This window comes from Capra hircus, chromosome 23 (assembly GCF_001704415.2).
Source record: "Capra hircus breed San Clemente chromosome 23, ASM170441v1, whole genome shotgun sequence".
NCBI classification, from domain to species: Eukaryota; Metazoa; Chordata; class Mammalia; order Artiodactyla; family Bovidae; genus Capra; species Capra hircus.
This window is the reverse complement of record NC_030830.1, coordinates 35,205,798-35,222,259: the sequence shown is the minus strand read 5'-3', so window position 1 is coordinate 35,222,259 and position 16,462 is coordinate 35,205,798. Positions and strand designations below refer to the sequence as shown.

General features: G+C 40.7%; 1 protein-coding gene across 1 annotated transcript in view; it reads right to left on the bottom strand.

Annotated features, from left to right (window-relative positions):
• Positions 1–8,607, bottom strand: part of LOC108633438 (kinesin-like protein KIF6) — a 177,703-nt gene extending 169,096 nt beyond the window's left edge. Inside the window, exons 1-2 of the mRNA XM_018038660.1 lie at positions 8,540–8,607; positions 4,705–4,779 (exon numbers count right to left, since the gene is read on the bottom strand). Of these exons, the coding sequence (XP_017894149.1) occupies positions 4,705–4,779; positions 8,540–8,607 (143 nt within the window). The remainder of the gene's footprint in view (positions 1–4,704; positions 4,780–8,539) is intronic.

Sequence of the window (16,462 nt, the reverse complement as noted above, 5' to 3'; positions counted from 1 at the left end):
CAAAAAGTCTAGACCTCAAAGTTTTCTGAGTCAGTCTTTAAGTGAAATTCACACTCCAGAATGATGCACCGTGTTCAGTCTGCAGCTTCAAATATCCCCTCGTAAAGTACCACACACTCCCAAGATAGACACACTCCAGTTTGAGAAGCATAACCCCAGGTAACGTATCAAATAAAGCTACAAAGTCTTTTCTATGGTTCAACAGCACACACTAGACACATCTGCGGACTTCCTAAATTTTATCTTTCGAAAAAGTTATTCCGAAAACAGTGAGCAAAATTAATATGACAGAAGGTAGTTTTTATCTGTCACTAAACAACAAAGGATATATTTCAGAAAAATCAAAGTTTAGAAGAGGCAGGATGTGCTTCCTAGTGGAGACTGCTGAACAGTAAATAACCTCAAAAATACAAGTTTAAAGCTTTATGAATTCTCACCAACAGTCCCGCAATTCTGCAGTCATGAGTCATATTACTGATTTGAATTAAGTAGGAAAAGGCATGTCTAAAAATAGTAAGATTCTTGAATTACAGAATTTTGGAAAGAAATGTGATTAATTTTATTTAGCTCCAATTGCACACAGTAACCAGAATTAAGCTACAGTGGGTTAGCCCAATAGAGAAGCTTTAAAGGGATGGTGGAGATGAACTGGATTTATGCTGGGAATTTGTTCCTGGAGACTAATCTTCATCAGGAGCAGGCATTTCTGTTTCACATCTAATGTGGTACAGATTCCATTTACCAGGACTGTCAAGTTAAACAATTCTTAAATTTTTTTTTTCAATTTATGGGGGTAATTATTATTTCAAATATTGTATATAAATGAGATTTTATTGTTACCTTGTATTTTACCATTTCAGAGTCACACAATTCAAGTTTTCAAAAAGTGTGAACATGCTGCATATGACATATTTAAAGGCAATGAAAACAGTGATTCTCCCGGTTCTTAGTCCAGTGTTAATTTGCTTAATAACCCCCTCCTCTGCAGATAAATCAGAGAGAGGTGTGAGTTTGCCTCCATCTGTCCATATAACGTTGAAGAACACTTTCCAGCAGAGGAAGAGCCTGGATTACTGACAGTGACCACAGTCCCTGGTGGTAAGCAACAACCAGGAGAAAACAGCGTTCTCACACCCAGCAGACCCGCTCAGGGACACCCTGCCCACAGCCCACACACTATGGAGAACAGAAACCACGTTCCCAAACAGACGACAGCCCTTGCAACTGACAGAGGTGAGCCCACCCCTGAGAATCACCAAACGTCTGAGAAAATTCTGTAGGGGAAAAGCAAGGTGCCAACTCTACAACAGAAGAACATTCACATAGAGAAACTGCATGTGGAAAGAAAAGCCAGTGCTTCCAAGAAGAGATGCTAATTTTCCTCGGAAGGAGAAAGAAGGACATCACACCAATAAACAAGAATAGACGTTTTTTTCATTTCCTACAAATGAAAAAAATAAAGTTGTAAAAGTTAAGAATTTAAAAGGGAGGTGACAGAGAATACAAAAAGAAAAAAAAAAATCCAAAAACATCTAGGACAAAAGCGTAATTTCTAAGAAGAAATAAGGTCCAGATAGACCCTGGCATCTCTTCAGCAACACTGCATACAAGGAGACGATGAAGCAATGTCTTCACAGAGATGAGAGAAATTATTTTTTAACCTAGAATTCTATACCTGGCCAAATGGTCTTTTAATTGTGAAGGAGAATGAGAGCTTCAGAAGGCTCCTCAGTCTTGAGTTCTCTCTAAAAAATTTGTTAATGATGATGACCAGCAAAACTAAAAGAGAACCCAAGAAACAGACATAAGTATAAGAAACAGTGATGAGCAAAGAAACAAATAAAACTTACAGATGAGCTTAAGTAAATGCTGATCAAGAAAATAATTAATGACCCAGAATGGAATTATGGGTAGGTCTCAACAATTAAATTGCTAGGAGAGTAGGAAAGGCAAAGTAAAAGTGTGCTAAGGGCCCTGCCTGAGCAGAAGAGGGCCAGACAAGCAAGAGGGAAGGAGTTTAGATGCTGAGAAAAAGCACAGATGAGCTTAAATATCTGAATTAAATCACAGAGAAGTGTTTACACCTTGAGAGAGAAAATAAAGCAGCAAAAACAACAACAAAGAGCACAAACAAATAGCAAGAAAAGAAAAAAAATAGAGAGTATGATAAATGAGAAAAAAATAAACAGAGAAGAAGAATTGCTCCAAACACTATTACAGACTATAATAAATATAAATAGGTTAAAGTAATTAATTAAATATCAGGGACTCTGAATTTGGCTACAAAGGCAAAAGTCAGCTATATTTTATTCACCAGACCTATATTTAAAAACAAAATGAGACAGGGCAGCTGAGTGAAGAGCTTGAGACAGAGACACTAGATAAAGCCCAATGGGGCGGGGGCGGGGGGGGGGGGGAAACCCAGCAAAAACAGTTTCAGGAAAATTGGGATACAAGAAGAAAAGTATTAAAAAGGACAATGAGGAATGTTTCCTATTGATAAATGATATAATTCACTTGAGCAACCTTGATAACAACTTGAGCATCCTGGATAACAAAACTCTTGCCTGTTATTTTTGAGATCTTGTCATCATCAAGTCGGGTATCTCTGTCAAGTCAGTGAACTAAACAAATAAATCCCCAGCCTTCATGGAGTTTTTGTTTTGGTAGAAGGCTAACAAGCAAAAAAAAAGAAAAAACAAAAAACAAAAAACTAGCAAGGAAACTATATAGTATGTCAGATGCTAAAACAAATATATAGGGAAGGGTGACAGGGAATGTAAGTACTCAAGTCGGGTACTAAGAACAGATGGCCTGACTGAGAAGGGGATACATGAGCAAAGGCCTCAAAAGAGCTCAGAAAGCAACTAGGCAGATTTCTGAAGGAAGAGAATTCCAGGCAGAGGGCACAGCAGGAGCCAGAGTGGGAAGTAGGCTCAAGATGGGAAAGGTAATCAGTATTGGGGGGAATAAATAGACATCCAGGAAACACAAACTGATGTCCCCTCCCCACATGACTTTGGGACATCACAAAATAAAACACATGAGATGAGCTATCTGAAAAATGACACAACCTGGAACATTACTAAAAAGAACAGAATTTTAGAAATATGTGACACCCAGTCAAGGAGACCTGAATTTAGTCTGGAGAGATGCTACTGGATTGTGACTACAACTAAAATAGCTTAAGCCTATTCAGTTATATCTTACCAACTGTGATGGAAGACAGTATAAAAAGAGAAGGGCTTAAGGTCAGGGATCTAATGGACAGCATGGTGACTGTAGCTAATAATACTCTTATATGGACCAAATACTTAAATGTTGCTACGAGAGCAAATCTGAAATGTTCTTAGCATAAAAAAGAAATGGGAACTACGTGATGAGATGGACATGGTAGCTGACACTATGGTGATAATCATTTTGGTGATATCATTTATAAACGTGTCAAAGCAACACATATACCTTAAACTTACACAATGTCATATGTCAATTATATCTCGATAAAGCTGGGGTAAAAAAAGAGAGAGAAGGGTATGGTTTGAGTAGTATTCATGAAACAGGTACTTAGGAGACAATATGTGTTGATACATTTTCAGCAAGGTTGTGGTTGAGAATGCACTGATCAGTAGAGTTGAAAAATGAGTCTGTTCAGCAGATGTATTTTTCATTCTAGTCATAAAGATAGAAGTATTTGGGGATACTTAGATCATTAAAATCACCCAATGATTTCAGGAGCAGAAAGCCATAGTAGTTTCCCATATAGACTCCCTGTAGGAGAAGGTGCTTATCTAAGGACTTGAGCATCTAGTACCAAGGAGACTTGACCAACATATATTAATAAAATGGCACTCTGATTTATTCAGGATTATGGATTCTCAGGTGAGTTTGGTTTTAGTAGTCAGCAGCCCAGAACTACCTGGATATGCAGAAACAAAAGGGACCTAAGTGAAGAGCCAAGTTTTGAAATAGAGTTATTACCCTGAGGTAGAGCTGGGTCTGGAAAAGGCAATGGCACCCCACTCCAGTACTCTTGCCTGGAAAATCCCATGGATGGAGGAGCCTGGTAGGCTGCAGTCCATGGGGTCGCGAAGAGTTGGACACCACTAAGCGACTTCACTTTCACTTTTCACTTGCTTACATTGGAGAAGGAAATGGCAACCCACTCCAGTGTTCTTGGCTGGAGAATCCCAGGGACGGGGGAGCCTGGTGGGCTGCCGTCTATGGGGTCGCACAGAGTCGGACACGACTGAAGCGACTTAGCAGCAGCAGCAGAGTTGGGTCAATCAGAATTCAGCCTCCCAGGTGTCACAGTCCTTCATCCGTCTAACCACAGGCGTGAAGTACTGTACTGAGCAAACAGCACTGGAGTTAACAGCTAGGAGTAACCATCTAGGACTCTGCCACCACTAGCTACCAACCCTGAGCAGTGCTACTTAGTCTCTCCAATCCTCAGAGATTTACATATCTTTCAAAATGGGAGTAGTAATAGCTATTCTATCCGTCTCACCGGTTTGTTTTGAGGCTCAATATCTAAATCTAAAACAAACAAGCTATAAGAAGAGAAAGTATTAGCGCTACCATCATCACATGCCCTGCAGCCTGAGCATATAATTGATAGACTGAAGCACATTACCACAATTATCTGAGAATTGAAGGCAAGATGAAAAACCACTAAGCCACTGAACGAAATATAGGAAATCCTACCTCTCAGCAACTGGTTTGGCAATGTTTTCGAAAATGGTCTCCTGCTTTGCATCCTGATCAAAAATCCTTTGAAATCTACAAATGTGAAAACAGTAATTATTTAAACGCTGAGCCTTCAAATACTATTGGATTAATCCATTTTTTTTCCTCCTAAAAGCTCTGTAAATTACCCCATATTTACATCACTAGGCTTACCTAACCTAACACAATGTTTGCCCTGTAGCCCCAAACACACTGAGCTCTTGTACCCCTGTATACAAATGGTGGGTAAACAGTATTGCTTTGACAAGATCTGCACAATAAATCCCTCTGAAAAACTGCAGCAGCTTTGAACCAAATAATAAACTGTGTGTTTTTTAGCTCTCAAGAGGGACAGTGTCTGCAATTGGCATCAAATTCAGATCGAGATTAAGTGCATGAAATGGAAACCCAAGAACAGGACGTAAACAGCCAAAGAACTTCTGATGTCTGACTTACAAGAAAAAGACACAGCTGTGAAATGCATGATTGCTGAACTCAGTTTTAATGTTTTGAAGTTTATTTTCCATTAATTACTGCATCCTAGGATCAGCTACTTAATTCTCAGGATAGTTTATTTCATTTTGTTGCTCAAAGTCAAAGTCAAAAAGCAAGTTAAAATAGAGCTGTATTGTTAAGGTTATCTTGATCTGACTGGCACAGCTGGGGGACTGGGGAGATAGGATGGTGTTCACGGCACCCTTATTGCAATGGCACCTAACTTAGCTTAGGACAGGGTCACAAGCACTTCCAACACTTGGAGGAGACACACTATACTGTGCTGTGCTGTGCTCAGTCGCTTAGTTTGTGTCTGACTCTTTGTGACCCCATGGACTGGAGCCTGCCAGGCTCTTCTGTCCATGGGGATTCTCCAGGCAAGAATACTGGAGTGGGTTGCCATGCCCTCCTCCAGGGGATCTTCCCGACCCAGGGACTGACCCCAGGTCTCCCGCATGGCAGGTGGATCCTTTACCATCTGAGCCACCAGGGAAGCCCCAAGAAGATGCACAACCCATCCTTATACAGTGTGTTTACTCACTACCAGCAAGTATGGCCCCCATTTCAAACATCGTGAAGAGAGAGACAGCAAGACAAATGGGGGAAGGAAAGGTGAGAAGCGGGGAAAAGGCAGGGAAAAGGCAAGGAGAAGGCGGAGAGACAGAGAGAGAGAGAATATAAGTGGACAGGGCAAAACATTAATAATCGGTGACTCTCCCACTAAGGGTAGAGGAGATTTGATTGCATTATTCCTCCACTTCTTCTGCGTATTTAAAAGTTTTCAAAATAAAAATTGGGAGGGGGAGGATTTTAGAGCAAAGCCTTTGAAACATACATGTCCTAAGCAGCTTTCATAGCGGTGTGTGTGTCTGCCCACACAAATGAGTTGGGCACAAATTCAATTAAAGTAGAGATGACATGAAATGTAGGTTTGTTTTCACTACTAAGGAGTTCAGAAGGATGTCTGGAGCTGGGTTGGAAATATAAAATGGAATGAATTTCACTGTCTTTCAACAACATTCATTTCAAAAGATTCCTATAGCATAACAACCACCCTTTTGAAGAAGCAAATAATGAAACTGTATATAAAGAGAGATTGTAAGGCACTCTGGGTACTCATTTAGCAGACAGGATTATAATTTAGCAATATTTACTGAGTCTGTCAGAACACTCCTCAAGACCCCAAAGGTGTTTGAGAGCTTCAGATATGAATATTGAGATAATGCGGCTGCTCAAGTGCTCTTTGGAGAACTGCCCACTGTGATGTCTGAGCACGGACCCAGTGTTGCTTTTCGGTGATGACGATGCTTCTGAAGCTGTTTTTACTCTTTTACCAAGTTGGTGATGACTGAGTAAATGAATTAGTCATTCCCAACCCTACTTCCTTACACTTCCCTGGTGGCTCAGATGGTAAACAATCTACCTGCAATGCAGGGAACCTGGGTTTGATCCCTGGGTCGAGAAGATCCCCCTAGAGAAGGGAATGGCTACCCACTTCAGTATTCTTGCCTGGAGAATCCCATGGACAGAGGACCTGGTGGGCTACAGTCCATGGAGTTGCAAAGAGTCAGACACGACTGAGGGACTAACACAGATATACAACCCCACTTCCTGAAAGGGAATGACATCTACCACTGTGTAAACCAAAGAGATGGGAGGAGGTTCAATAAATCATACATTGTGCATTAAACATCAAATATAATCACTCTCAAACATCTTATTTAATATAACAGAGTTGTACAATCATGTGGAAATTCATTATGATCAGCTGTCTTCTGAAAGCCACTAAAAAGCAAAATAAAATCATAGAGTTTAAGAAGTTTAATCTAATCCTTTCCAGAAGAAGAAACTGAGACTTGGAGAGATAAAGCAATTTACTCTTGGTCCTGGAGCTGACCTAGAGTGTGCCTTGAGACATAACTTAAGTTTCCTGATTCCAAGCAGGTCCTTTAATTTATTAGGAGGTCATGTTATTGCTGTCGTTCAGTTGCTCAGTCATGTCCAACTCTTTCTGACCCCTATAGACTGCAGCACACCAGGCTTCCCTATCCTTCACTATCTCCCAGAGCTTGCTCAAACTAGTGTCCATTGAGTAGGTCATGCCATTCACCATTTCATCCTCTGTTGTCCCCTTATCCTGCCTTCAATCTTTCCTAACATTAGGGTCTTTTTCACTGAGCCTGCTCTTTGTAATAGGTAGCCAAAGTTTTGGAGCCTCAGCTTCAGCATCAGTCCTTCCAATGAATATTCAGGGTTGATTTCCCTTAGGAGTGACTGGTTTGATCTCCTTGCTGTCCAAGGGACTCCCAAGAGTTTTCTCCAGCACCACAGTTTGAAAAATGTCACTAAAAAAGAGCTCAGCCTTTTTTATTGCCCAGCTCTCACATTCATACATGACTACTGGAAAAACCATAGCTTTGACTATATGGACCTTTGTAGGCAAAGTAATGTCTCTGCTTTTTAATAGGTTTGTCTAGGTTTGTCATAGCTTTTCTTCCAAGGAGTAAGCATCTTTTAATTTCATGGCTGCAGTCACCATCTGCAGTGATTTTGGAGCTCAAGAAAATAAAGCCTATTCCTGTTTCCATTGTTTCCCCATCTATCTGCCATGAAGTGATAGGACCAGATGCCATGATCTTCGTTTTTTTAATGTTGAGTTTTAAGCCAGCTTTTTCACTCTCCTCTTTCACCTTCCTTCATCAAGAGGCTCTTAATTCCTCTTCACTTTCTGCCATAGAGGTGGTATCATCTGCATATCTGAAGTTATTGATATTTCTTCCCACAATCTTGATTCCAGCTTGTGCTTCATCCAGCCTGGCATTTTGCATGATGTACTCTGCATATAAGTTAAATAAGCAGGGTGACAAATAGCCTTGACATACTCCTTTCCCGATTTTGAACCAGTCCATTGTCCATGTCCAGTTCTAACTGTTGCTTCTTGACCTATATACAAGGTTCTCAGGAGGCAGGTAAGGTGGTATGGTATTCCCTTCTCGTTAAGAAGTTTCCACAGTTTGTTGTGATCTACATAGTCAAAGGCTTTAGCATAGTCAATGAAGCAGAAGTAGATGGTTTTCTGGAATTCTCTAGCTTTTTCTATGGTCCAACAGACATTGGCAATTTGATCTCTGGTTCCTCTGCTTTTCTAAATCCAGCTTGTACATCTGGAAGTTCTTGGTTCACATACTGTTGAAGACTGGGTGAAGGATTTTGAGCATTACTTTGCTAGCATGTGAGATGGGTGCAATTGTGTGGTAGTTGGAAGATTCTTTGGCATTGCCCTTCTTTGGGATTGGAAGATGGTGTAAGCTTTTCCTACTCTCCGTTTCGAATGCGGTAATGCTGATTTCTTCTCATCCCAAACTGGCTTCTTCCAGTCTTCTCCATCCTAGTAAGTGCCAACTCCATTTTTTTCAAAGTTCAGTCCAAAATCTTAGAATATATGCTTGACTCCTCTCTTTCCATTATACTCTGTATCCAACCCATCAGCAAACTCTGCTAGTCTGACCTTCAAAATACACCCGGAAGAACCCAATTACTTCTTAACAATCCCACTCACTACTACTCTGGCCCCAGGCAACGATAACTTCTTGCCTGGTCTCCCTTGGCCCCCCTACAGTCTATTATCTACACATTGGCAAGAATGATCCTGCTAAAACATAAGTGAAATTAGTCCATTCTTCTGTTCACAACCGTCCATTACCTTCCCTGAGCACTTCGGGAAAAGCTCCAAAGAACCTGGCCACTCTGCTACACCTTAGCCTTCGTCTCCCTCCAGCCCTCTTGCTCACTCTCTTCTAGCCACATACATTCCTCGTGCTTCTTCAAGCAAGCCAGGAACTCCATTCTTGCCCTATCCTGATCCTGGAATCCCCATCTCTCACACAGCAGAGTGTCTGGTTTCCTCACCTCCTTCAAGTTTCTGTTAAAATGTTCACCTTCCCTGAAACCCCTGTGAAAAACTGCAGCCATGCCTCCAGTTTGCTGCCTCTCATCCCAGCAATTTTTATTTGCCTTTCCTTACTGTATTTTCCTCCACAGCACTCAAAACTTTCTGACACACACACACACCGCCCGTTCATCTTCTCCCACTAAAATGCAAGCACCTGAGAGCAGAAGTCTGGTGCACTCCTTGCTGTAGTCCCAGCCATTAAAACAGCACACAGGTGATGGGCAATAAAGATTTACCGACTGCATGAATTTTCTTGGGTGAAAACAGCCTTTAAAATGCTTAAATACTTGATCTCTGAACATACATATTTACTAATTTCTTTACTTACAATGCTAAAGCCAATACTTTTGTTTCTATCATCCTATAGATGACACGTGGGGTAGCTCCTCCCGCCCCCGCCCCTGGCCTCAGGCGCAGGTTAGATCCTCTCCGCTGCCGTCCCTGACCTCGGACTGGAGTATCTCCTCTCTGCGTTCCTGTGCCATAGCAGCCTGGCACTCTTGGCTGCTGCCCCTGACCTCTGACGTGGGGTAGCTCCTCTTGGCCGCGCTAAGTACGCCGGTCGCAGCCGCCAGCAACTTCAAGGTCAGGAGGGGCAGCGGTGAGGAGATACCCCTCGTCCAAGGTAAGGAGCAGCAGATGCGCTTTGCTGGAGCAGCCATGAGGAGATACCCCACATCCAAGGTAAGAGAAACCCAAGAGAGACGGTAGGTGTTCCAAGAGGGCATCAGAGGGCAGACACTTAACCATACTCACAGAAAACTAGTCAATCTAATCACACTAGGACCACAGCCTTGTCTAACTCAATGAAACCAAGCCATGCCTGCAGGGCAACCCAAGACGGGCGGGTCATGGTGGAGAGGTCTGACAGAATGTGGTCCACTGGAGAAGGGAATGGCAAGCCACTTCAGTATTCTTGCCTTGAGAAACCCATGAACAGTATGAAAAGGCAAAATGATAGGATACTGAAAGAGAAACTCCCCAGGTCAGTAGGTGCCCAATATGCTACTGGAGATCAGTGGAGAAATAACTCTAGAAAGAATGAAGGGATTGAGACAAAGCAAAATAAATACCCAGTTGTGGATGTGACTGGTGATAGAAGCAAGGTCTGATGCTGTAAAAAGCAATATTGCATAGGACCTGGAATGTCAGGTCCATGAATCAAGCCAAATTGGAAGTGGTCAAACAGGAGATGGCAAGAGTGAACGTCGACATTCTAGGAATCAACAAACTAAAATGGACTGGAATGGGTGAACTTAACTCAGATGACCATTATATCTACTACTGCGGGCAGGAATCCCTCAGAAGAAATGGAGTAGCCATCATGGTCAACAAAAGAGTCCGAAATGCAGTACTTGGATGCAATCTCACAAACGACAGAATAATCTCTGTTCATTTCCAAGGCAAACTATTCAATATCACCATAATCCAAGTCTATGCCCCAACCAGTAATGCTGAAGAAGCTGAAGTTGAATGGTTCTATGAAGACCTACAAGACCTTTTAGAACTAACACCCAAAAAAGATGTCCTTTTCATTATAGGGGACTGGAATGCAAAAGTAGGAAGTCAAGAAACCACTGGAGTAACAGGCAAATTTGGCCTTGGAATACGGAATGAAGCAGGACAACACTAATAAAGTTTTGCCAAGAAAATGCACTGGTCATAGCAAACACCCTCTTCCAACAACACAAGAGAAGACTCTACACATGGACATCACCAGATGGTCAACACTGAAATCAGACTGATTATATTCTTTGCAGCCAAAGATGGAGAAGCTCTATACAGTCAACAAAAACAAGACCAGGAGCTAACTGTGGCTCACATCATGAACTCCTTATTGCCAAATTCACACTTAAATTGAAGAAAGTAGGGAACACCACTAGACCATTTAGGTATGACCTAAATCAAATCCCTTATGATTATACAGTGGAAGTGAGAAATAGATTTAAGGGACTAGATCTGACAGACAGAGTGCCTGATGAAATATGGACTGAGGTTCACGACATTGTATAGGAGACAGGGATCAAGACCATCCCCATGGAAAAATGCAAAAAAGCAAAATGGCTGCCTGGGGAGGCCTTACAAATAGCTGTGAAAAGAAGAGAAATGAAAAGCAAAGGAGAAAGGAAAGATATAAGCATCTGAATGCAGAGTTCCAAAGAATACCAATGAGAGATAAGAAAGCCTTAATCAGCAATCAATGCAAAGATATAGAGGAAAACAACAGAATGGGAAAGACTAGAGATCTCTTCAAGAAAATTAGAGATACCAAGGGAACATTTCATGTAAAGATGGGCTCAATAAAGGACAGAAACGGTATAGACCTAAAAGAAGCAGAAGATATTAAGAAGAGGTGGTAAGAATACACAGAAGAACTGTACAAAAAAGATCTTCATGACTCAGATAATCACGATAGTGTGATCACTCACCTAGAGCCAGACATCCTGGAATGTGAAGTCAAGTGGGCCTTAGAAAGCATCACTACGAACAAAGCTAGTGGAGGTGATGGAATTCCAGTTGAGCTATTTCAAATCCTGAAAGATGATGCTGTGAAAGTGCTGCACTCAGTATACCAGCAAATTTGGAAAACTCAGCAGTGGCCACAGGACTGGAAAAGGTCAGTTTTCATTCCAATTCCAAAGAAAGGCAATGCCAAAGAATGCTCTAACTACCACACAATTGCACTCATCTCACACGCTAGTAAAGTAATGCTCAAAATTCTCCAAGACAGGTTTCAGCAATATGTGAACCGTGAACTTCCAAATGTTCAAGCTGGTTTTAGAAAAGGCAGAGGAACCAGAGATCCAATTGCCAACATCCGCTGGATCATGGAAAAAGCAAGAGAGTTCCAGAAAAACATCTATTTCTGCTTTATTGACTATGCCAAAGCCTTTCACTGTGTGGATCACAATAAACTGTGGAAAATTCTGAAAGAGATGGGAATACCAGACCACCTGACCTGCCTCTTGAGAAACCTGTATGCAGGTTAGGAAGCAACAGTTAGAACTGGACATGGAACACAGACTGGTTCGAAATAGGAAAAGGAGTACATCAAAGCTGTATATTGTCACCCTGCTTATTTAACTTCTATGCAGAGTACATCATGAGAAATGCTGGACTGGAAGAAGCACAAGGTGGAATCAAGATTGCCAGGAGAAATATCAATAACCTCAGATATGCAGATGACACCACCCTTATGGCAGAAAGTGAAGAGGAACTAAAAAGCCTCTTAATGAAAGTGAAAGAGGAGAGTGAAAAAGTTGGCTTAAAGCTCAACAGTCAGAAAACGAAGACCATGGCCTCTGGTCCCATCATATTCATGGGAAATAGATGGAGAAACAGTGGAAACAGTGTCAGACTTTATTTTTTGGGGCTCCAAAATCTCTGCATATGGTGACTGCAGCCATGAAATTAAAGGACGCTTACTCCTTGGAAGAAAAGTTATTACCAACCTAGATAGTATATTCAAAAGCAGAGACATTTTTTGCCAACAAAGGTCCGTCTAGTCAAGGCTATGGTTTTTCCAGTGGTCATGTATGGATGTGAGAGTTGGACTGTGAAGAAAGCTGAGCACCGAAGAATTGATGCTTTTGAACTGTGGTGTTGGAGAAGACTCTTGAGAATCCCTTGGACTGCAAGGAGATCCAACCAGTCCATTCTGAAGGAGATCAGCCCTGGGATTTCTTTGGAGGGAATGATGCTAAAGCTGAAACTCCAATACTTTGGCCACCTCATGCAAAGAGTTGACTCATTGGAAAAGATTCTGATGCTGGGAGGGATTGGGGGCAGGAGGAGAAGGGGACAACAGAGGATGAGATGGCTGGATGGCATCACTGACGTGATGGACATGAGTCTGAGTGAACTCCGGGAGTCGGTGATGGACAGGGAGGCCTGGCGTGCTGTGATTCATGTGGTTGCAAAGAGTCGGACACGGCTGTGGGACTGAAATGAACTGAACTGAACTGATAGGTGACAGAAATTGAAAGCTATTCCTATTCTCTGACTTGTGGGGATAACATAATGGAAATTGGAAAGCTCAATGGATGTTGGGAAGCTCATGAAGAAAAAAAATCCCTTTATTTTACTTTTCTAAATTTAATCTTATTTCATGTATATGGATCATACTACACACTCTGTATTTGTAACTGAGTTTAATTCATTCAGCAATGTAATCAGATATCTTTCTATGAAAATAAATCTTACTTTATTACATCATATAAAATAAAGATTTTTAATTCAGAGGTTTAGAAAGAATGATCAAGAGACTTAAAAATAAGGAAACAGCACCTTTTCAATAAGCACATGTGCAAATATACTGTTTCTATCTGCATAACATACAGCATACTTTGGAAATGGCCAAAAGATAGGAACATAGCCAATTGTTTCTTAGCAATCAAACAGAATCGAGCTGAACACAATGTTTTAGGAAATTGTGGTATTGTGGAGACAGGCCTAGCCCAGTTGTCATTAAGTTATAGCTAATAAGGTATGTAGCATGCTTATACCAGTGGGAGAATGCCACCTTCAGAAAAGTAAGTCATGTATTATAAGGCTACTCCTTAATGGACAGAATACAAGGCAATGAGGAGCCAAAAGGACAAGGTTAGACCTACTTCACCATGCAACCATGGGCTAGTCATTCTGCTGTGCTTAGTGGAAAAGGAGACACAAGACAAAGATGGGGTGGAGGTGGCGGGAGAGATAACCATGGTAGACATAAGGGGGAAAGCTGTGAAGACCAAGGAGAGTCTTTATGAGACAGTCGTCGTCACCATCATCATCTCATAATGAGGAGGGAGGAGAAATAAGAAGTAGAGAGAGAGAAACACAAAAAAATATCCGAGGTGGTTCTATCCATGGGCAAGGGCAGGAACAGTCTCAGATTAAGGCCCATGCAGAGCAGCCTAGAGAGGAACACAAGGAAGCAATTAGGATGCCTTCAGCAGGAACATACATAGTCGCTCAGTCATCTCCGACTGATTGTGATGCTATGGATTGTAGCCCTCCAGGCTCCTCTGTCCATGAAATTTTCCAGGCAAGAATACTGGAGTGGGTAGCCATTCCCTTCTCACTTGGCCCAGAGATTAAATATGGGTTTAACTTGAGCTCAAACTTCTCCAGAAATTAAAAGTGTGGATTAAAAGAAATTATGTCATCTGGAGAATAAAGACAGTATGGAACAGCCATAATCTCCAAATTTAAGGCCTGCCTACTAGAAGAGTATTTGGACCTAAGGCACTGATGACAATCCAGGAGTGGCTGAATGTTGCTTGAATCTTGCAGTTCAACTGTGCCAGAGAAATAAAATGCAACCCATAAATATGAGTATATATGTAATTAAAAATTTTTACCAGCCACATTGTTTAACTGAAATGAAACAGGTGAAATTAAATTTAATAATATATTTTAGCACAATATAGTTGACATTTTATCACTTTACTGTGTAATTAATATGAAAAGAATTATTGAGCTTTTTTATATTCTTTATTTCTTAGTAATCTTTCAGAAAGATATGTCCCATACTCACAGCACATCTCAATTCAGACCAGCTCCATTCGAAGTGCTTAAGAGCTCCCCATGGTGAGTGGCTGGTACAACAGACAGAACAGGTACAGAGTGTACGTATGCACGTGTGAGGTCACTATACCTTTTAGGCTATTAAGAAAGCTCACCTATTCAGCATATAGACTGTTCCTTAAGTTGTCATCTTTAATAAATTTTAGCCATGCATTGAACATCCTACAAGTGGGCCAAAAAGGAAAAAGATAACACTTGATAAACAGATAAAATTTTTTTTAAAAAAGGGTAGGATCTTAGGATATCCTGTTGGATACAGAAATATACCCCCTTTTTAATTCTGGGCACGGCAGTGAAAAGACAACTTGAATTCTATTTACTAGATAAGACAGAGAACTGTACTACATTCTCCCCAAGAAATGATACCAATAATTTCACAGTGGATATCAAAGCAGGACAAGAGTTACTTCAATAGCAAAATAGAACTGAAGAAGAAAAAAGGAAAGCTTACTTAAATCTGTAGCTTTCTCGCTTATTATTCACAAATCCGTCTGCCAAATCACGAGGTAAGATGATTTCCAAGCTAGGTGTTAATTTTTCATCTTCATCTATGGAATAAATCTGCAAATATGAAGACAACAAATGAATATAAAATGATAAAATTATGACTTGAACAATGACCATGTTATTATGACATGCATTGTAACAGTATTTTAAAAACTGTACTTTTCAGATAAAAAGTTATAACATAGCACAACTTAGATAATTTTCCTGTTTAAACTCTGTGCACAGTCAAACAAATATATGGAACTGAACAAAAAGTAAAACCCAATTCAATGCCTGATCAAAGGTCAGATCCTCTTTGAAAGATCTAATACTCAAATGTGAGTATTTGAGTGTCTTGTCTGTCTCCATTGTTGAGAAAATAATAGCCCTGACAACAACATACTATCTAAGTATTGCTTTGGAATTATGGACCAGAAATTAACATTTTACTACAACCAATAAGCATTTCTCAGCATTTACAAAATGCTAGACACAGAGATGAAAGGCCTGGGTCTGAGCCTTCTCAGAGAGCTCACAAGAATGCCCTAATTCAAATTATGTTCAAAGAAGCCCGAGTTTCCATGAGACATTTAAGCATTTGATAAAAGACATGTGGTTTCAAAAGACACATGTAATTCACGTCTTTGATGTCATTTTTTAGGTTCTCCTCCCAGCTCAGCCACTAATTAGAAAATGACCTGAGAGAAATCACTTGACCTCTTTAAGCAGATAGGGAAATGAAGGGTCTTAACCAACCCCCTTTACAACTGTAATATTCTGATTCTCTTCTTGGTTATCTACCCCTTTACTTATTGGCCAGGAAAAGCAAGAGTCCAGCCTATAAACAGATCATGGGGAATAGACAGAAGTCTACAATTTGATGTCCAAAGACCTGGGTCTAACACTGATCTCAATTTACCGGCTGTGTGACCAGTCACCACTTTTAACATCTCAGTACATACATAAGATGAAGAAAACAGAATCGCCTCCATTACAAGATTGCTGTGGGGATCAAATGATGTCATGGAAATGGAAGCATTTTGTAATGCACCATAAAAAATGTTAGTCGTTAGGTTTAGAAGTTTTTAAAAAAGACTTCTTGTCTTTCACCAAGAAATAAAATTCTTTCTAACAAGCAATACTTCCCGTTTAAGACCCATTTAGATGCTTGATTATGGGGGGAAAGTCATATTCTGAAACAAGTAAAAAGCCTTCCAAAATGTCCAG